Genomic DNA, 22,144 nt, shown 5'->3' on the forward strand with positions numbered 1-22,144 from the left:
CACAAATTTTCTAATACTGTTGATGTCAACCTCAAATTTATAATAAATTATAATTAAACACAAAATTAAAATAATATGCTAAAACGTGTCAAAATAAGTATTATATTTGATTATACGATTAAGTAAGATACTCATATTTAAATCATATAGATTTACATTTACTATAATATAATTAATATATTAACGTCAAGGATAAAATTTAAAGGATTATTTTTATAACAGACAACTGTGACCATAATAAATATATACGTAAGGTGTAAAGTAATATTTTGGTATGAAATTTTTTTTCGTCTATCATGTAATAGGTATACAATAAAACCCTTTAATTTAGTAAAATAAAATACACAGTGCACAGTGGTGATATTACTTTTATCATTTAAGTCTCAAAATATGTTCAATGTTTTAAACATTTAAATAATAAAAAACAATTTAAGTATCAAATCCGTTTAAAAAGTTAATGTGTATATATAATGCCATGTAATAATATTATGAGTTACCACTTACAAATCTATAGTTGGTACTACTTAAATATATATATTTATCTAGTTATATTAATTAACATTCACGTTAAAAAAAATTATATCATATTATGTTTTTAACACGGAAGGATACCACTTCGACAGCATGGTCACCTCCTACGCCACAATGTACCCGAATTGCCTGTACTTTGCGCCGGCCAACCAATTTAATATAATACATTTAATATTATAATAATATAATATTTGTATTAAAAAAATATATCGTAAACAACTATTTGCATTCCATACGGAAAACATTATATTTATAATTGCGCGTTTAATAATAAAAACCAGTGATATATTTTTGAATCAGATTATTCATATTTTTATTTTAAATTAAAAAACTGTATCTTTTGATAATCCACATGATGGGTAGTTTGCTTAAAGTAAGTCATTAGACGCCTATGGTCCGTTCGTAGCTCATCTATAGTGCAAGAATATATTGCTTAATCCGGCCTAGACCTCGGCGTTCGCAATCTTCAGTGACAAGGGCTCTACTCAGACAACTCGCAAGATTGTCGTTTATAATATCGTCGTTGCGGAAAATAGGCCATGTATAACACTACAAGTTCAAGTATGGAAAATCGATTTTTCTTACATATTTTTATTGTTTGACCCTAGACACAGACGCCACTCCCGTGTAATGTCGTGACCACATAAAATCTACAACTAAAGCGATTTTTTTTCTGTTGTAATCACTTCAATATTGTTGTTTCTAGTCAGTGTAATTGCTAAGAATCTTTAGTTAGTGCACTATTTAAATCTTAAATTTGTTGAAACATGTAATAATAACTCCTAAATATAAATTAAATTTGAAGTTCACAAATTTATAAAAGATTTTTTTTTTTGATAATATTCTATTTTATTAATATTATTATTATTATTAATTATTATTGCATAATATGATGTAGGTACCTAATTTTTTGGATTATGCATGTTAACTTTTAAACCCAATAAATTGCTAGATTAATAATACACATATGTTAACAAGGAACCAAACTAGTTTTAAATATTAATAAATTGTTATTTTTATATAACCACAACAAAGTGTCCGATTTTCAACCTTTTTAAGGAGAATTTCATAATATCCCTTAACGATAGAAAGTATGATTTATTTTTGATCATCATTTGATTGCTAACCATCAGATTGAAGATTTCTATAGGATTTAGACCTTGTTAACTATACTACAATTTGTATAGCTTGATAAAGTAGTGTGTCTATTTTTGTATGATAAATACTCTTTGCCAGCTTTCATAAAAACACGCAATATGTTAATTATCCAAAATATGCATTATATACTAAATAAAATTACATATTAAGTACCTATTTAATATAGTCACCTTAAAAAAAGATGCATTTTATCCAGTATTTAGTAGTATAATACAACTTAACAATATTGGTATTCAATTTTATGAACTTACAAGCTCCACAGTCAATTATAAACAAATCTAGATGTTCAATGTTACTCATCAATGAGTAGGCAAGTGTGTACTTGTCACATGCAAAACATTTGTAATCAATTAGAAATTATTCCTAATTCATATATAAGATTCTGAATACAATGTGTTGTGTTGAATTAAATATCTGCAAGTATTCAAATTATATATGATATGCCACTTACATATTGATTTTATGGACTACAATATTTTACTTATTTTAATTTGGATATATCTAGTTAGATATATTATCATAAATGTGACCAATTATATTTTAATGATATTATTTAGTCGACACATTAATTGATGTTGCTCTTGGAAGTAATACTTATTTGAATACACTTGTTACATTACACTTGTTTTTAGTCTTAAAAATAAAACATTTTTAAATTACAAATTTACCATAAAATATGTTTTGGAAAGTTAGAAACATTAGTCAAGTAGGGTAAGGTATAATAAGTGTTATTTATGCACTGTCGCCTATTTAACATGATTCAAACCATGATTGTACCAAACACTTAAAGTAGAAGACTAAAAAATCAATTGGTTATTAAATATATTTATGCGATAAGTACTTATAATTATTATAGGTATTTTTAAAAAAGTATTCATTTGAACTTTTCTCAAATTAACTTTTTACTCAATATAAGAAAACAAAATAATTATTCAAACTGTAACTTCACTGTATCATTGTTTTTAAAACATTTAAATATAAAGTACTTACCTTGGTTCTTTAATTTAAAAAAAATCATTAAATGTTATACTTTGGTGGTAAAGATAACTACTTACCATTTTTAGATTTATTAGGTATGATTGCTAATAATTGAAATAATACCTAAATCTCATAACTTTTTTTTTACAATTTTTCAGTAATTTTATATGTTAACGATCAACCAATGACAAGTTTAATACTTTGTAGTATGAATTAATTTAATATTTTATTTTATAATTTCCGTTACACAGTTTGTCATGACAATTAATTAAATATAAAACTATTCTTGTTTATTTTTTCAATATTGAATATTCATAAATTATATTTATGGTAAAACGGAAGTAATTGACTTAATTAAAACAAATTCTTAATTTTGACTTAATAAGTTATCATTATCAATCGAAAATAGATTTCATTTTTTCTATCTTTACGCAGTGTGTTACACAATGTATCGAATTAAATCATTAAACAAAACCGGTATGTCAAAACAAAAAACACAATTTAGTAACTATAATCTTAGAATAAAATCATATTACTATTTAGTATTTAGCATGTAAGATAAGTTAATTATTAATTTGAAAATTATTGTTTATATACAGTTATTGAAATTTATAATAGTAAATTATAAAGCTATTATTTTTTCCCAGTAACTTGATTAAGAAATTGTTCCTTGAGGAACTTAGAAATTAATAACTATACTGGTGAGTGCAAAACCAAATTTGTGGCCAAACAAATATGTGGTTGGTGGTTAATAGAAACATTTTAATTTAGTAACGTATCAACACAATAGAATTGGAATTTTTTGTCTTTAATTGTATCATTAAATGAATACAAGCGATAAGTATTTTAATTATCAAAAGTAAAAATGGTGAGTAAAATTATTTGTTTTTAGATAATGTGTCACCAACTATGTTTGTTTGGTCACTACCATAGCCACCACTGCTAAAGTCTAAAAGCTAAAGGCTCCGATTTATTATAATTTATAAGGTTGATTAAGTAAAATATGACAATTGTGTATTTACAGCTGAGTAAAATAAGTCAATACCTTAAAAATTGTTGGTACACCTTATTTTATTTTTAAATTCTTATTTTATAATTTGTGCAGAAATTGGTAAATAATATACTTGTGTAATGATGATTTGATTTGATTTTAATTCTTACTAATTACACAATTATTTTTATTATTTTTTAGGTGGCAATAGTCACGGTAACCCGTATATCAGAAAGATCGAAACTTTCAGACAACAACAACCACCACCATCACAACAACAGCAAGCTATGTCTCTTGGGTCGAATTGTATAACAACACCAGTAAGCTTGGTTTTTTTTAAATTAGTTTCAATTATATCATCAATAATTGTCATTTAATATTAAGTGTCTATACTTATTGATTTAGATACATACAATATTAATCTCTTAGTCTTTTTAATTTATATATAATATATGTACTTTTTAAAATTTAAATGAGCCTATTTTTAATTAGTTTATAAAATCTAAATTTTAAAATAGGTAAATGGTCAAATATTTATATATAGGATTATTGTTTATAAGCTGCTTCTTTACTGTTTTTGAATACTTAAGTCACATAGGTGATGTGTCCTCTTAATAATAATAAATGTTACGGCAATCTTTGGAAGACTCAAGTACTCGACTAATTTATATAAATTGACTAACTTTATTTTTATTTATTCAACTTAAATATTCTTGGTAAATTTAATGTCTAAAATTCTAAATGATAATTAAAATTGAAATTTATTATATTTTTATTAATATAATTGATACTCAGTTAACTGCTATCTCGGCTGGTATTTATTAATTATAATTTTCTTTTCTAGCTTTAAAAATTACCTTTATGATAATAATATTAATATAGTAACTAAATTTTCTTTCATTTTTAGAAATCAGCTAGTCCAATGAAAAATCAACAACCTTTGCCTTTACATGATTTACCATCACAATCACCTTGTCCCAATCCAGTGGCTGAAACTCCAATACCAAATACTTCGGTTACTCAATCGTCTACAATTCAAGATTATCAGGTACATAGTTATGTATTTTACATTTAACCTTTTCAATGAACACATACATATTTATATTTGTACAACAAATCACTATTATCTCTAGTTTTAAAAACTTATTTACAAATTTATTTGCTATTGCCTTGAGCAATATTTTTTTTAATGAATACTAATTACATTTATGTATTAAAAACTCAAAGATTATTTAAATATGACACCAAACCATAATATATGTACATTGATTTAAAACTAATTATTTACATTTCAAAAGAGCATGTCTATGTATTCTGATAGATTTTATGTTTCCCGCATATATTATAAACTTATAGTACATCTATTTCAGAGTGGTTTCAGTCGTAGTGCAAATTTGATCAATCCATATCATTTTTGGATTAAAGATTTCAAATATTATTCCTGGGGTGTCTCGCATAAACGAGAGACAGCAAAGCTTAAAACTTGTTGCGGTGTTGTAAATTCAGTATGGTTGAAGCTATTACTTGTTGCCAATAATACTTATTATTTTTTTATAAATATAAAATTCCCAGTATGATTAATATTGATATAATAAATTATTTATCTTTTTTTATTTAATAACCAATATTAAACTATTTTAAAATTTTGATGTATCCTGATTGGCAACTTGTAAATCCAACCATTAATTTGATGCCATATTTATTATATCATCTGACCAGTAGGATTCTGTAAATCTACACAAATGTTGTGTTTATTTACAGTCCAAGTCAGTGGTATTTCGTCATCATTTGTGATGGATGGTGTCATAGCTTTTTTTGTAATTACATAGACCTTGGCAGATCAAACACTGCCCTTTTATAACAACAATAATAATTATAATAATAATGACGATATTAGTTATAATACAATTAAAATATTATTATTATTTTTATTATTTATGCTAAACTGTTTCGATGTATTATCTGCTAAAGTATATGTGTCTTGCGCAAACTGAAAATATTTTTTCGCCACGTTTATAAATATTGCTTATGTTGTCTCATTGGCTATATAGAATAAACAGATAAAACTTGAAGATGAAAAATCAATTAATGAGAAGTCTGAAGTAAAATGGCCAGTCAAACGTAGTATGTCAATGCTTTTTAAATTAAATTATTGTTATTTTTATTAATTGATTGTTTTAAATTTCCTAATTTATTTTCATAATAGAGATTAATAAGGAAGAACGGAAAAAGCGACTGAATGCTCGAATGCGTCGCTTAGTATCACCCAAAAGTCCATTAATGGTATTTTCTGAGTTGTTCAAAGATGTACCAATTCACTTACAAGAGCACCCACTTCATAATGTTATGAGTTATACTGCTACACTCGAGGTAAGATATAATTGAATTAAATAATTTGATTTTGTTTCTTGTGAAATAATGTAATAATTAATTATTATACTTTAAAAATATGTAGGTTGATGGTCAAATGTATTCTGGAAATCATATTTCCAAGACTCAAGCCAAACAAAAGGCATGTGAAAACTTCTTGCGCATTATGTTAGCAAAAAAAATAAGTGAACGATCTGGTAAGTTAAAAGTATTGAATTAGTTAACTTTTAATATTGTTTATATAATATATATATATATATATACTAGCATACCCGTCTCAGCTCCGCCCAAAATTTTAATTAATAATAATTATTTATTTATTAACTTTATCGGACTAAATTTATGCTTATGTCATTCTCTGTGATGTCCTCTTTAATTTAAAAAAAAACTGTTCGACGATTGAATAAGTCGTTTTGGAGTGTATCCCAAACATACAAACAAACGCTATCATTTTATATATTAGTATAGATATATTGATATATATATATATAAATACTGTCATATATTTTATTAGAAAAAAAAGAAGAATCCCCGATGGAAGTTGAGATGGAAATTGGAGAAAATAGTTCAGTATCAAAACATAAAGGACCACCACAGGAAGAGTTCCCATGGTCACATTTTGCTTCATTAGCTATGCATAACTTAATAAATCAATGGGAACTACAGCCTGTTGTTACAAAAGCTAATTATGTACAAGAAGAACCAAATGTTATCAAATCACAACCTAAGGTGAATAATTATTATAATTTACCATTTACAATTTATTCTAAACTAACAGTAATTAATACAAATTGATTGATTTTGAATTTGCTGGAATTGAAAGTAATATAATATAGTTATGTTAAAATTAGGACTTTTATTGATTTTTTAAAATTATTATTATAAGAATATTAATTAGTTATACCTAGTTATACCATTGGTTCTTCAATATTTGTAATACATACAGTTCTGAGAATGGTTTTTTGTAATCTTTTTCCAAGGTATACATAGTATCTATAGCCTAATTTTTAAATTCAAACTATTAAGAGGGCATCACACCTGCAGGTGTTGTCTCCATCTTACAAGTGTGCAACATAGCAAATTTATGCTCAGAAGATCACGTTTAGCTCCATTAGATTAAAAATTATAGTGAAACGACCTATTATGAAACTTGATGGTAAAAACATTATCTGTGTTTATATGTTAGTTTTTTAGCATGTTATGTGTATATAATATAGTGTAAATTAAAAATGCTCATAGCTCACTTAAAAACTAAATAATTATTAAAATCTAAAATTCAAATACAAAAATAATGTTTTTACCATCAAGTTTTATAATGGATCGATCACACTCTAATTTTTTAACTGACAGAGCTTAACGTGATCTGCTGAGCGTAAATTGATTATGTTGCTCAATTATAAGACTGTGACAATTTATACGGGTGTTGTATCCTCTTAAGGTTGAAAATTTAATAACAATATGCAGTATCTTTATAGATAAATTAAATTAAATTTTATTTCTTATTTTATTCCCTTTTTTACTCGCGTAATAAGAAATTTAATACTAATTCAATTTCATATTTTGTTACCTTGGCTTTTAAATGTATACATGCATTATATTATAATTTTTTAACCTAACCTCTTTTATTTTAGACTGGAGCCATGAGAAAGTTTCCTGAAAACCCGAAAAACTGTAATCCAATACAGTTAATAAATCAAATGAAGCCTGGTGTAAAATTCGTTGAAACAATAATTACGTCAAAAACTAATTTTTTTTTTCAAGTAAACTGTGTAATAGACGATGTTCCATTCACTGGACAAGGTAATATTTTTTGTAACATATTACATTATATATTTCATTTGTAAATGATTTAAAAATTCCATTTAATGTAAACTCTCATATGATTTTTTTATATAATCATTTTATCATGTATAACATAAATAAAAGCCTAATATTAGTTTTAATTTTATGTATCGACAAAATAGTTTATTCAAATAAAAATGTATATAACAAATTTTGGTTGGATTAGAAGGTATTTATATAAAAAAAAAAATTCAATTAATGTCTAACTATTATATTTTATAGGATCGACAAAAAAAGCAGCCAAAAAGGAATGCTGTATTGCAGCAATAAAAAGTATTTGGCAATTTGATTTCCATGCCATAGAAGATAATTAACTCATTAAGAATTAAATTTGATATTTATAATAATATACGTTTGTGTTCTAGTTATTTTTATTAGTCAACTTTTTTTATTTTATTTTATTATCGATTAGAATACTTATGAGGTTATTATTATATGGACATAGTATTAACTATTAATTTTAATATTTATATTTTTTTTCATTATAGTAATATGGAATTAAATAACATACTTAACGTATAATGGATTAGAATCACCCTAATCCTGAAGTTATTTATTTAAATCTATATAAAATAGATAGATTATTTGTATATATATAAATGTTTTGTCTATGAATATACTTTGAAAAACAAATTACATAAAATAATACAAATTACTCCAATATTAGAATCTATTTATTCGAATTAGAAATTTACCATTTTGTTGCTATCGTACACTCTAGTATCAATTCTCTAGTCCTTGACAATTGAATGTTAAAATTGTGTCTTAACATTTTTTAGAAATACTTAAGTGAGGAGTGACAGTTCTAGTAATAGAATTTTTCGGTAAGATAATTGTTTGTGTTGGAAGAGATTGGTCAGGATTGCTAACTCTCAGACACTATTTTATTCAGTGGCAGACTGGACGACCGGAATACCAGGAAATTTCCCGGTGGGCCACTGCTCGTATAAAATATATATTTATTAATGTTATTATTCTGAAATTATAAATTAAAATATTACCTAATAAGTAATAAGTATGTAATATTATTAAACATAAAAACCTAGATTTCTGATTATTTTAAAATGCGAGACCGGCTTGTGTTCGGCCAGTCCATGCTCGTTGACAATTTATTGTAACAAATTTAAAAATAGAATCTCAAATAGTAATTTATTTTGTTTTGTTTTATATCAATTAATTAAAAATTTAAAAGCTAAATTGTGTTTACAAAAACATTTAATAATTATAGATATATATATAATTATGATTTTCCCGGGCTGTTTTTTTCTCCCAGTCCGTTACTGATTTTATCTCTAGTAGAAGTAGGTAAAAGGAATTTTCTAGTACTCTGCTTAATATCTCAAGGTGGGAAGAAATAATTTGGCTCATAATGATGAATTACAAAAATATAATATTTTTTTTATTAATTAGAATTTGGCTATTTAGTATTGTTCAGTTTATTAATATTTCACCTCTAAGTAGCATATGTAATGTGTTATAGTATATTTAATAATTATAAATGTTTGTATTTTCCAAATTATATTTATTATGTATATTTCTTAAGTAATATTGTTTTGATTTGATTATATTAAGTACACCAATAATCCTAAAATCGTTTAAACACATTATCTTAGAGTTTCTTCAATTGCTGAAAACTCACGTTTTATTATTGATATATTTCTGTTATATTACATTTATAAGTTTCTCTTGCTCTTTAGGCAGTATATAAAGATTACCTACAGAGTTTGATTTGAAAGATGGAAAGGGACTAGGTACTTCCATTAAATATTCAGATATTTTAGAATAGCACTACAATTTTTGAATGAAGGTTTATATGACAGTATTTTAATATGGATATTAAAAAATAACTATTACTTATAATCACTTTTAAATTTAACTTAGTACCTTTGAGTCTATGCCTAGATAACAAAATAAAACTAACGCCATATACAGAATTATTCAATTTTATTCTAAATATAAATAAAGAATTAAATAAGCACAAAGCTCATTCTTGGCAGTTAGAGATTCAAAAGTAGCCAAATTACCAGAAGAATTCAAAATAGATAGTACTTGGTCTGCGCTTTAATAATTTGCTAATATAAATCATTTTCACTCAGATATTTTATTATAAGTAGTTACACAATTGTTTTAATACTTATTTACATGCTTAATATTTTTTATTTTACGTACTGCTGTACTTGTGGTTAGTGTTATACCAATGTTCAAAGATATTTATGCATATTTAAACTCATGATTAATACGGATTTTATTCTGACCATATTTATTTTGTTGTAAATACTAGAAATATATGATTTAAATCATTTTATTTCTCCAAAAGTATCCAGCACACAAGACAGTCCTCCAGAAAAAAAATTATTAATATTTATTTTTTTTTTTTTTTTTGTAGAAATCATACTATTGGATGACAGAAAATATTGATATAGTTTAAACTTATTAAACTCGGGGTATGCAAATTGTTTTTATATTGTCCAAATCTAAATATTACAAATAATAAACATAGGATTTAATTTATATTTATATTTTCTTTAAGTTTCAGATGATAGTCACGCGCGGACAGTCGTACTGTACGCACACGCTTCTGATAGTTCCGTGTTCAGTTCGATTTCCTGCGCTTAATCAAAACGTTTAAGAAATCACGAATATTTTATGTTTAAAAAGCGTTGGTGTATATTCGTGTATTTTCGGTGTAAAATGTTCTTTTAATTCAATATATTAAGTTTAAAATACGTTGGTGTATATTCGTGTATATTTGGTGGAAAAATTGTGTTTAATTGACGTCGATAATACGTATATTATTGGAAGATCAAACTTAAATTAATATACGTTTAAGAAATCATGAATATTTTAGGTTTAAAAAGCGTTGGTGTATATTCGTGTATTTTAGGTGTAAAAAATTCTTTTAATTCAGTCTAGTAGGTTTAAGTTACGTTGGTGTATATTAGTATATTTTCGGTGGAAAAATTGTGTTTAATTGACGTCGATAATATGTATAGTATTGGAAGATCAAACTTAAATTAATATACGTTTAAGAAATCATGAATATTTTAGGTTTAAAAAGCGTTGGTGTATATTTGTTGTATATTCGTGTATATTCGTGTATATTCGTATATTTTCGGTGGAAAAATTGCGTTTAATTCAATATATTCTTATCGGTATGCTGTAAGTATAACAATATAGATAGGTAGTTTATTGTGTTGCAAATTTCAACTGTCAAGGACGCGAAGCCGGGAAGAGGGCTATTTGAGTCGTAGACTGCAATTCGACCAAGACTGAAATATTGCCTTCCCAATTGAGCCACACGCCCACACAAATACTATTTTTTTGTTAAAGTTCTAACCTCTCTATCTATTTACGATATACCTAATAGTTCCAAATCCATAGTAAAATGTTCTTTCTGTTTTGTTTCTCGATATTTAGACTATTTCATAAAAAACAACAAAACCGGAGTAACCTACTTACCCACCTGTAGGTACCTTATATTATTTGATATCTTTAACTGATTCAACGTATTAATACATAATATATGTTATATGCAAAATATTAATTTGATTTGGACAGTAAGTCAGTAACCATTCTGACCATTGGGCAGTCACCTCTTTCCCATTGGGCACTTTGGCCATGTGCCCAGGGCGCCGTGATCGATGGGGCCCCCTAGCCCCTGTCATATCATCAATCGATAATCAATATTTATTACCGATAAATAAACTTATTTCGAGAAAAACCAAAGGATAATATTATTAATTGCTAATTGTAATAATATTAATAACAAATTAAAAAATTAAAAATATAGTTAAATTAATCTAGACTTTTTCTTATCTATCACCACTCTATTTATCTGTTTTAATAAAATTGTACTTTGTTCAAATTGTGGGGGCCCAATTATACCACTCCTCAGGGCCTCAAAAAGATTAAAGACGACCCTGCCATTGGGTAGGCGGAAATTTCTACTTTTATGTCCACTGTGCAGATAAAAATCATTTAATATCCACTATCCAGCGGACGCAAAAAATCCATTTTCCATAGCTTTGAATCGGCAAAGAAAATTAAACTTTTGATGTAGGCATAACAAAATAGCTATTTATAATTTCCAATTTATTTTTTAATTCATTAAAATATTAGTTATATAATTTTTCAAACTCATACATCTATAAAATACACATATATTAACTATGATGTTGAAGAAAAAATGACATGACAACATGACAATAAAAAGATAATTAACTAATTTAAATGTTGATACAATAACACCCCTAATTAAAAAATCTCAAAAACAAAACCATTCATAAGTAGTTATACAAAGAAAAAATATTTAAAATTTCTTTTACAATTAAATCATAAAATTGTACTATGAACCAAAAATATCAACTATTTTAATATTCCTAATAGAGAATACATTTTCATACATAAAAAATAGTTATCATAAATATATTGATTTGAAATTAAAAAAATAAATAAATACAATTTTACTGTTTAACCAACGGATACATGGGCACATGGCTATGTTATTTTAATATAAAAAAATTCTACTAACCTGATGAATATAGATAGTATATGTGTAACGGGAATAAAAGTAATGGCTAAAAATAAATGAGACATCAAGGAAGGTAAATTGTGAAATAAGTATTGTACAAATCCAGAGCCGTGCAAAGGGGGAGGGGCAATTATGGAAATTTCCTCAGGCCGGCAAAAAAAGCTTAAAAAGTTCTGCCCCCTGACGTCCGCCTATAATTAAGGGTGCCAAATATAATTGCCCTAGGGCACCACGACACTGTACACATATTAATATGGCCCAACATTTTAGTAATAATGAATGCGGGAACGCTTTTAGGCGTCCATTCTTTAATATGTAGAACCTTAATACATACAATTATGTTTTTTTTTAAATTACTATAAAAAAATAACCATTTCAATTTATTATTTATTTAATAAATAAAAAAAATATAAACAATTATGCATTATACACCTGTATAGTTAAAATATATCACCTTTCAGGACAAAATATATTTATGAATATAAATCTATTTAAAAGAAAAATATTTTAAAAACCATTTTACAAATTTAATTAATATAATAATCATAAGTACATGTATGATGTATGAATGTAAATCAATTAAAATACATATATATCCATAAAAAACTAGCTAATAATTTATAAAAATAGTTAATCCCAATAATTAAGTATCTTTTTTAAAGCCTAAATTTTATCTCTTAGTTTCAATGTCTAATAAACAATTATTATTAAAAAATACAGTAAAACTTCAAATACAAGAAATCCCATATCTAAAATAAAATGTAATGTATAAGTAAGATTATTAGATTTAGGCACTGATGACTAGTAGTCATAAAATAATATTATTTTATTTTAAATGATGTATAAAAGTATTTGCAGAATGTAACAATTAAGTTTTCGGCTCAAAACGTATACCAAATTGAGGTCCAGTATATGGAGCTGTATCACTCCAGTAATCTCTAGGATCTGATACAATGGCTAATTTTATATCTTCCGATATATTTACTTCTTTAAAGTACCTGCAACATCTTTTCCCTACTTCTGGAATATCAGTTTTGTATGGAGGAGCTAATATGTCAACAAATGCAGCTGGACCGTCAATAGTATCCACTTGATGAATATTTCCCTCTACTGGACACAGCACACACGGATCATCTGTTTCTCCAACAATAATTGGAGCTAGTTTTATTGCACTGATGTTACAGTCACTATAAACATAAAACTATTAGGCACATATTTAAAAATAAAATAAAATTTTACCACCACAATTACTTTAATTGACTATAATCCTTATCCACGGGTGTATAACTTTGTACTTTGACTTTACCATAAATAACTTTTAACACACCATACATGTAAGGGTGATCATGTAAAGGTATTTTAGCACCATCTCTTAACACAAACACTCCAATTGATACGTTTTCATCTTCAAACACTTCAATGTAAGTAACAGGAGCTTGATGACGGCGTATAAATGAGGATCCAGACAATTTATCCAGGTTGTTGTTCAATTCATATGTATCCCATCGCAACAATCTAAAATCTAAGCCAATTGACCGTGCATCCAATTCATTGGCATTACGTTTCAATTTAATCAAATTATCGTGAAAAGCCTTTGATGTATATGAACCAGAAAAAGTGGTTATAGCTTGTTTAATAACACATTCGATTTTTGATGTCATAATACCCGATGCACACAATTCAACTAAAATTAATATTCAAAATGTATACTTTTACAAATAGTTATGTGTACATAAACTATGCTCGAGAACATGTAAAATTCCGTTAAGTTACATAAAGTTTTATAATTTTGGTTTTTATCAATTAATATTTCAAATTTATTTTATCTAATAGGTAACATTATCACAGAATATTCTATGCCTTTATCTTATTCTCGTAAAATCTTATCAATACGCAATTCTTAATCTTCCAATCTCCTTTTGTTTACTCTATGGGTGAAACTAATTTTACGCATTTTCCCACGGTTAAGTTCGAAATTTTATTAGAGACAGGGTAGATGAAATTAACAAAAGTTGTGTCGGCAATTAACTGTTAGAATAATAAAGAAAATAGAAAAAGAGAAGAAAAGATTCGTTTAAAAACTATAATATTATCTAGAGCACCTCATCGCCACCTAGTACATTTTTTTTTGATATTTCAATTTTGAAGCAAATTTTGGACATTTTAATTCGTAAATTTTCATTGTGTTCTAAAACTAATCAGTAAGACATGTTGTGAAAAAATACTTTAATTTCAAAAACTATAAAATATAAGCTATATTTATTTAATCTTAAATCAATTGTTTGTTTTTCATATTTACCTGGCAGTATATATTGTGGAACGCAACATGATTTACGTTTATACTTTACTATAAGTTTTATTTAGCACAAAATATGTGTGGTCTATATTTAATCTATGTTTAAGTAAAGTATCAATGATGATTTATGAGCAGTAATTTTGTTTTTAAAAATGTGTCATATCTCATGTGATATATTTTTTATTACAGCGCGCCATTTCAGATAGTTCACAACACTGCCACTAGAGGTCAGATCTTTCATTTTTTGTTTACTATTTCGGTATAGAATATTATAATCATAGAATAAATAATAGATAATAGCAGTAGTAATCTATTCTGTGGTAGCAGTGTCCATAGATAACATAATAGTCTGGCGCTATGGCGCATGCCGCATGATTTAATAATTACCTATATCGTGGTCTGGCGTTTGTCGCAATGTCGCGTAGGCGCCGGCGCGCTGTTTGGCTCCTTATGATTGCTATGAATATGATTAAACAGTAAATAAATAATATAATTAATTGGTCTTGACTCTTGAATTCATAGTTTTATTCATATTTAGTTGTCTATTGTTCATGGTGAGGTAAGTTAACTGTAAATTGGTAGTATAATATATGAGCCATATTATTTTTGCTCATATCTAGAGCTATCGCCGTTTTTTAAAAGTTCATTCTGATTTCGTCCTGTGATTACACTAAAGTTTAACAAGCAATGGTGTTCAGCACTTCATCTTTGATATTTACTACTTGGGCTACTCGACATCAAAATATGTTTACATGTGTGTCTTGCAACTGTGGTTCTGGGTTCATTTTCATTCTTATTCTAGACTAAATGATAATATAGTTATTCTGCTATAAATTATTAATTAACATGAACTCTCAAGATCAAAATAATAGTGTGAGTAACGATTATGTCTTGATACATTGATATAACTTTTTACCGTATTATAGTTAGGTACTTTTCCGTTATCCCGACTACCACGAGTCTCAATTACATTATTTCGACTATCTCCTCAATCTCAACCAACATGAATTTGTCATTTATATAATTATTATAATGTCATGGCCCATGATTCATATTTCATATTCAAATGCTACAAAATTTAATGGAGGTAATTTCTGCACTGCTGCAATATATAAAAGGAAGTATTGTTAAAAAAGACAAACGACTATTTATAAACCAATAACCAATAGGTAGACATATTTCTTTTATATTGACATGTCTTATTATTATATTGCATTTCCAAAAAACTTAATTTTCCCCATTGTATAATTTTTATTTATAACCATTTTTATATTGACGATGTCTTGGAAGTAAACCCTTCTCTTGAAATAATTCAATGGCATCTTTTTCAATATTCGGTAAATTCCAAGGATTCATAATTTTAAATACTAAATCATAACTAAAATAATAAATTTGAACGTCAGTTAAATACGACTAATATTATCATTTAACAGTACTGACGATGGAGATTGAAGACGATGGTCATCAACATATATAGTCTAGAATCTAGATAATAGAGTTAGACCAGCGGTAGTCGTAGCATCGGCCAATGGTCAGAATAATAGAAAAGTACCTATAGTTAATAATAATTAATAATTTTGCATCTACAGTGAACTAATTTTTGGATATACTTAAGTTAATTTTACTAAATTATGTAGTTTAATATAAACTATAATGTATAAAGTTCAATTATATGTTATTTTAAAATAAATATAGCATTAAAAAGTAAATGAAAATATTGTAATATTATTTTAGATGATATTTTGTTAAATAAAAAAGAAAAATTATTTAAATTACAAAAAAAGCTGAAACTATGTATACGTTAGAGGTTAGATATAGCCGATATTGGCAAAACAAATGCTATGCAGTATGTATAATTTGTAAACAAATGTAATATTAATAAATGATTTTCAGATGTACAATGCATTAAAAAAAAAATCATCCAAACATGAAAAGAATTTTCACAAAGATATAAATCATGATAATAATATAACTTCATTCAAAGCTATTTTAAACCAAGAATTTTGTGTGAAGGATGATAATAATGATAAATACCTTAATAATTTATCCATTGGAGACTTGAATAATAAAGTTAAAAAGTATAATACATTGTACTTGGAAAATGTAAGAATTATTTAATTTAATATTTTGCAATACAGACTTGACTTGAAAATAAATATTTTTGTTTAGAAAATCAATGTGTTCAATGCATTTGATATAGATTTAATCAGTTGTGTACAACAAATGGTAAAGAGATCAAAAGAGACAAATATTTTGGTAAATTTGATACTTAATGAACATAATTATTGTATTTTGTTTAGTTAAATAATAAAATGGTTTTTTTTTCATAAACAAAGGAAATTAGTAATACATTTGATGCCATAAGTAAAGTGTACTCATGTAGAGTTGATGATATTTGGATAACAGGTAATAAGTTAATTAAAGAATTTGTGTCAGAAACAAAAAATAAAAAGCTTGTTAAAGAAAATGAAACCAAAACAAAACAAAAATATAGAGTATGTTTAAATATTTATCATTTAAATAACTGAATATTTTTAATATATATATATATATTTTAAATTTAAATTTTAGAAAAAACTGATGTTAACAACAGCAGACAAATTATGCTGTAAAGAAACCCAAATGTTACCAAAAAAAATGTATTTAAATGTTGATTTTGATAGTGATATGATTGACTATTCAAAACCTTCAAGAATATTGATAAATAAGTATTCTAATAAGCCCTATTGGCCAGAATACAATGTTCCTAAAAATATTAGAGTGAATGAAAACCAACAAGAAACATATGAAATGGAAGATGTAAGTTGTAAGTATAATATAGTATTTTAAATTGATTTAGTTATATATTTAAAAAAATATTATTCTATTAAAATTCAAGTGAGGATGGATTGCATATATATTATCAGTCAAAAATTTCAGATAAGTAGACTTAATTCTAAAAGGTGCAGTCACTAGTGCATAAAAAATTAATGTTTGAGATAGAGTAAACAAATTTTACTTTTATAAGAGGTATTACTTACATTTTGACTATGAACTTGAATGCCTGATTGAAAAATATAAGGTAATATTTTATCTAGTCTTAAATTGCATATAAAAACTAAAAAGAAATAACACTTGTAATAAATAATAATTGGTGTTGGAAATATCTATAATAATATGTTGCTATTCTTATAAAATTCTCTTCTATCATCTAATGATTTTATTAATATTACATACTGATAATTAGTGTTTAATAGTATATAATATAACATTATATATTATATTATGCGTGTAAAAGAAGGACTACTAATTCCAATTTTTGTCTTGGTTTATATTTTAAATCATAAATTAGTAAGCAATTAAAATTCATAAATATTACTAATCATAAATCAGTGTTACTTGAGATTTGGATAATTGTTACAACAAAGGGGGTAAGAGGGTGAAGTTAAAACAAATTTTTGCATGTATCTATAACAACATTTTTTTAAAAGTAAAAATTTTTCATTTCTTTATGATGTTGACACCCAAATTCCTATATCTTACCTCTTTTTAATTGAATTTTTTTTATATTACTATATAGGTAGATAAATTTTATTAGTATAAGACAGTGGACCAATATTTTTTTACCAAGGGACATAAAATAAAAATAAAATTCCCAGCAAGACAAGAATTTAAACTATTTCTTTTAATTGAATATTATATTATATTAAATTTTATAAATGTTACACTTTTAGTAAATTTTGATTACTTTGGCGGGCCAAAATTGGCCTGCAATCTGTACTTGGTCACCACTGGTATAAGAAAAGCCACAAAAGTTTCTCTGTAACAAAGAAGTTGTCAATGTCAAGTAATGATGTATTAAATTTGTACCCAATTTTTTTTTTTGTGGGGGGGAGGGGAATAATTTTTCTCAAGTGTTAGCTAAAAAAAGGTTGAATGTTATGTCAACATATAAATTTAGAAATTATTTATTTGTGTCAGGCTTGATGAAATAACAATACGTCGCTTTTACTGATGACTGTAATCACTTTATAACAACGATAAAAAAATATATAATAATATTATTAGGAACAATAGGAACACATCCAGTGACTACTATCATGAGTTGACTGTTGAGTGTTGTCTGATTTGGCAACAGCCGCCAGCCAGACCGGTTGTCGCATGATCGTAAACATGGGTCGCGCTCTCGGGGATGTGGATAAGCAACTGTGGTCGTTATCATAACGACCTCGATAATTTATTATTCAGTTTTGTTTAATAAAAATTAAAAACTGTAAATTTGTTTATAATCAATTTTTCTTACGATGTCTAGGTTATTAGGTAATATCATGGTAGTATTTATTAAATTAAATGTTCATATTATTTTCAAGGGGAGGAGGACAAATGCCTATTTTTACCCCCCTCACCAATAGGGGCCTGTGTTCTGAGCGGCCTATATTTCTAAGAATTGTTATTACTTATTTATATTGCTATGAGAAATGTATTTTTCTGTCAATACTCAGTAGTACGGTAGGGTGAATTATTTTTTTCTAATAACAAATCGCATGTGTTATAATATTAGTATATTACTAGCTGTAATAATTAATGTCTAAGTCAATACAGACATACCGTAACTAGTTAAATTATGTTTGTTGCATTATTAACTTAAATTAATCTAAATAATTTGAAAATTTCAATGTATATAGAAAATTATAATTTAATTAATATTAGAATGTTTTCAGTTTCTATAGCTAATAATTTCTATTTTTCAAAGTACTTCAAAATAAAAAAAATTTTATCATTTATAAAACAATTGAAATGACTTATGCTCAGTTTTAATTCCCAGTAAAAAAACAACTTTGTATTACACTTTCAACATTTTTTATTTACAAATAAAAATGTTAATACACCTATAGAAATTAAAACAAAAAAAGGTTAACATTTTTAAAAAGTGCTGATATCAATATTTGGTGATTTGGTTATATTCAAGTCTACAGAAAATAAAATTTTCTTTTTTCAGTAATTTTTAAAAGTACTTGGAACTGTTTATTTTTAACCACTAAAGTACCAACTAAACACAATTCTCTATCAAAAACCATTCTCATAATTAAATATTGAAGCGTTTTACTAAGAAAAGTTCTGTTTAATAAGTTATTATATTGTTCACATTATTTTTTGCATTATAGTTTTCATTAAAAACGGAAAAATTTGTCCTTCGTATCATAAATTTATAGCTGAATGTGATAAAAGTACAAATTTTGATGATGACACTGACATGAACAAATTAGATTATATTGTAACACATTTTAATCAAGAAACATCTCAATTTTGTGCTAACAATTCTGAAGGAATTGATGATTCAATGGAAGTAGATTTAATTGAATCAAATTCAGGAATAATAGCAAGTACAGATCCAGAATCATCTAATCACAATAACAAAACATTTGGTAGACTAGATAATTTAAGTTGGTGAATTATTGTTATATTTATTAAAAAAATATATTTGTTGTTGTTTATTAAGATATATTTTTTTTACAGATTCTTTATCTCAGACATTATTAATGGTAGATACAACAAATAGCAGTGATTACACATTCTTTAATCGTAAAAAAATGTGTTACTTTAAATGTTCCAATCACTGGAATGAGAAATTCAAAATGATGATAACTGACAGTAATGTTTTATTTCAAGTGTATTATTCATTAATATACATACATATTCTATAAATTATTGTATTAGGTAAACAGAAAGCAATGCTTATTAAGTCACGTATAGCTCAAACACCTCAAATACAATCCCAATCTAATGTTACTGAATTTCAATGTAACAAATCAAAAGCTATACAATTTAAAGTTGATTTTTATTCAGATAACTCTACAATATTGAAAAATATAAAATTAAATTCTGGTAAAAACCAATGTAATTATATTAAATGGAAACCACGTAATAACTTAATGGTTTCATCTGATCAATCAAATATTAGGCCTATCAGACAGTTAGTAATTATTGAAAACCATGATAGTAAACATCTAAAACTTACCATATTTTTATTCATTGCAGATTAGAAAGTTGCAAGTATATACATATAATTCCTAATTGGTATAAAAATGAATTTGAAGAATTAAATTTGAATACAAATCCAAATACATTGTTCTTGTTTCCAGAACAAAATATTCTAAGCAACAGTTTATTGGTATGGAAACTTTTTTAACTATCTACTAATTTTAACCAATATTAAATTATGTTTATGTAGTTGGATGAAGTTCCAGTAGAGAATATAGACTATATTGACCAAAATGTTATGGATATCGAATGTGAAAATGAGGAAGAAGAAATTACAACTGAAGTAAATTATTTAAAAACATATTTTATTATATACAGAAAAGCTATTAATTTAATGTTTGTATTAAAATTTGTTTTTAAGGAGTACCCTTTTAGTAATTCTGGATACATAGATATGCATAAACTTAAAAAATATATTATGAGTACTATTAAACCAGATGGTGAGAAAACAATAAATATTTCATTTGCAGATTTGTTATTAAAATTGCCAAAATTTTTGCCAGAAAATATGAAAGAGAATATAAGTGTATCTGTTATATATGTTGCTTTATTGCATTTATGCAATGAATACAGTTTAAGTGTAGAAAGCAAAAATGATGAAATTTTAATCTCTCAAAGTTCTGTTAACAATGAAGTATTAGAATAAGTTTTTTTTCTGTTAAATTAATTATTATTGTATGAAATTCATAATAAAACTACCACTAATTTACCTTGCTTATACTATTTAATTTTAAATCCATATAGCTTGGTCAGTGAATCATATTCATATAGTTTCTTGTTTATTACTTTCTTTGTTCCTATACTAAATAGGATATAAAAAGTGCAAAAACACATAATTGCTAAGTGTATATCCGCTGATAAGTGATCAGTCTCCCAAAGGTACTATTGTGAATAAGTAGAAAGTACCCAAGCTCTAAGAGTGTCTAATCTACAAAGACCCCCTACCTCAGATTAAAAATATAACTAAAATATGCGAGCCTGTATAATATATTGTATTTGTATATAATTTTATATTTTTTAAATTAATTATATAATATATACAGCAAATATATAATTAGCATCTTATTCTTTGAATAATAGTATTTACAGAAAAATAAAATAAAAACATATTTTAGTCATTGTTTTAAAATATTTTACCATTGAAATTAAAAAATAAGACTAAATGCATAATATTACCTAAAATAAAATCAAAATTTTTTTTGTTTATACATATAATAATAAATCTACTTGATCTAATCTAGAAATGTTGACCCTCAGCCCCCACCAAAAAAAAGCTATCTTGTCGGCTTCATCCCAATTGGATCCCTTACATGAAAATTGACATCCGAATTGGTTCCCGACATTCCAGGCAACACACATCCGAATTGGTTCCCGATATTCTAGGTAGGCGACACACGTCCGAATTAGTTCCCGATAGAGACTTACG

The 22,144-nt window shown here is 25.8% G+C and overlaps 3 protein-coding genes across 8 annotated transcripts; 2 read left to right on the top strand and 1 right to left on the bottom strand.

Annotated features, from left to right (window-relative positions):
* The first annotated feature begins 960 nt into the window (after positions 1–960).
* On the top strand, positions 961–9,412 carry LOC132931785 (uncharacterized). The gene is made up of 9 exons (XM_060997787.1): positions 961–1,092; positions 3,860–3,978; positions 4,566–4,706; positions 5,710–5,782; positions 5,865–6,028; positions 6,114–6,225; positions 6,543–6,757; positions 7,660–7,828; positions 8,093–9,412. Exons 1-9 carry the CDS (start codon positions 1,071–1,073, stop codon positions 8,182–8,184), a joined length of 1,107 nt encoding a protein of 368 aa, XP_060853770.1. The 5' UTR covers positions 961–1,070; the 3' UTR covers positions 8,185–9,412.
* A 3,791-nt stretch (positions 9,413–13,203) lies between these two features.
* On the bottom strand, positions 13,204–14,849 carry LOC132917774 (2-aminoethanethiol dioxygenase). The gene is made up of 3 exons (XM_060978660.1): positions 14,701–14,849; positions 13,653–14,085; positions 13,204–13,588 (listed from the first exon to the last, which is right to left on the bottom strand). The coding sequence occupies exons 2-3, from the start codon at positions 14,060–14,062 to the stop codon at positions 13,270–13,272; spliced, it is 729 nt and encodes a 242-aa protein (XP_060834643.1). The 5' UTR covers positions 14,063–14,085; positions 14,701–14,849; the 3' UTR covers positions 13,204–13,269.
* A 168-nt stretch (positions 14,850–15,017) lies between these two features.
* LOC132917566 (uncharacterized) lies at positions 15,018–21,427 on the top strand. 6 transcript variants are annotated; one of them, XM_060978360.1, is made up of 12 exons: positions 15,018–15,570; positions 16,432–16,504; positions 16,591–16,800; positions 16,867–16,953; positions 17,034–17,192; positions 17,269–17,503; positions 19,842–20,120; positions 20,194–20,328; positions 20,395–20,650; positions 20,716–20,848; positions 20,909–21,001; positions 21,080–21,427. In XM_060978360.1, exons 2-12 carry the CDS (start codon positions 16,490–16,492, stop codon positions 21,362–21,364), a joined length of 1,887 nt encoding a protein of 628 aa, XP_060834343.1. In that variant the 5' UTR covers positions 15,018–15,570; positions 16,432–16,489; the 3' UTR covers positions 21,365–21,427. The 6 variants fall into 6 exon arrangements, with proteins under 6 accessions (XP_060834343.1, XP_060834340.1, XP_060834342.1 ...); XM_060978357.1 differs by lacking the exon at positions 16,432–16,504 and having other exon boundaries at positions 15,018–15,256; positions 15,318–15,570; XM_060978359.1 differs by lacking the exon at positions 16,432–16,504 and having other exon boundaries at positions 15,018–15,256; positions 15,374–15,570.
* Positions 21,428–22,144: the final 717 nt, after the last annotated feature.

Source organism: Rhopalosiphum padi, chromosome 1 (genome assembly GCF_020882245.1).
Source record: "Rhopalosiphum padi isolate XX-2018 chromosome 1, ASM2088224v1, whole genome shotgun sequence".
In the NCBI taxonomy this organism is placed as follows: domain Eukaryota; kingdom Metazoa; phylum Arthropoda; class Insecta; order Hemiptera; family Aphididae; genus Rhopalosiphum; species Rhopalosiphum padi.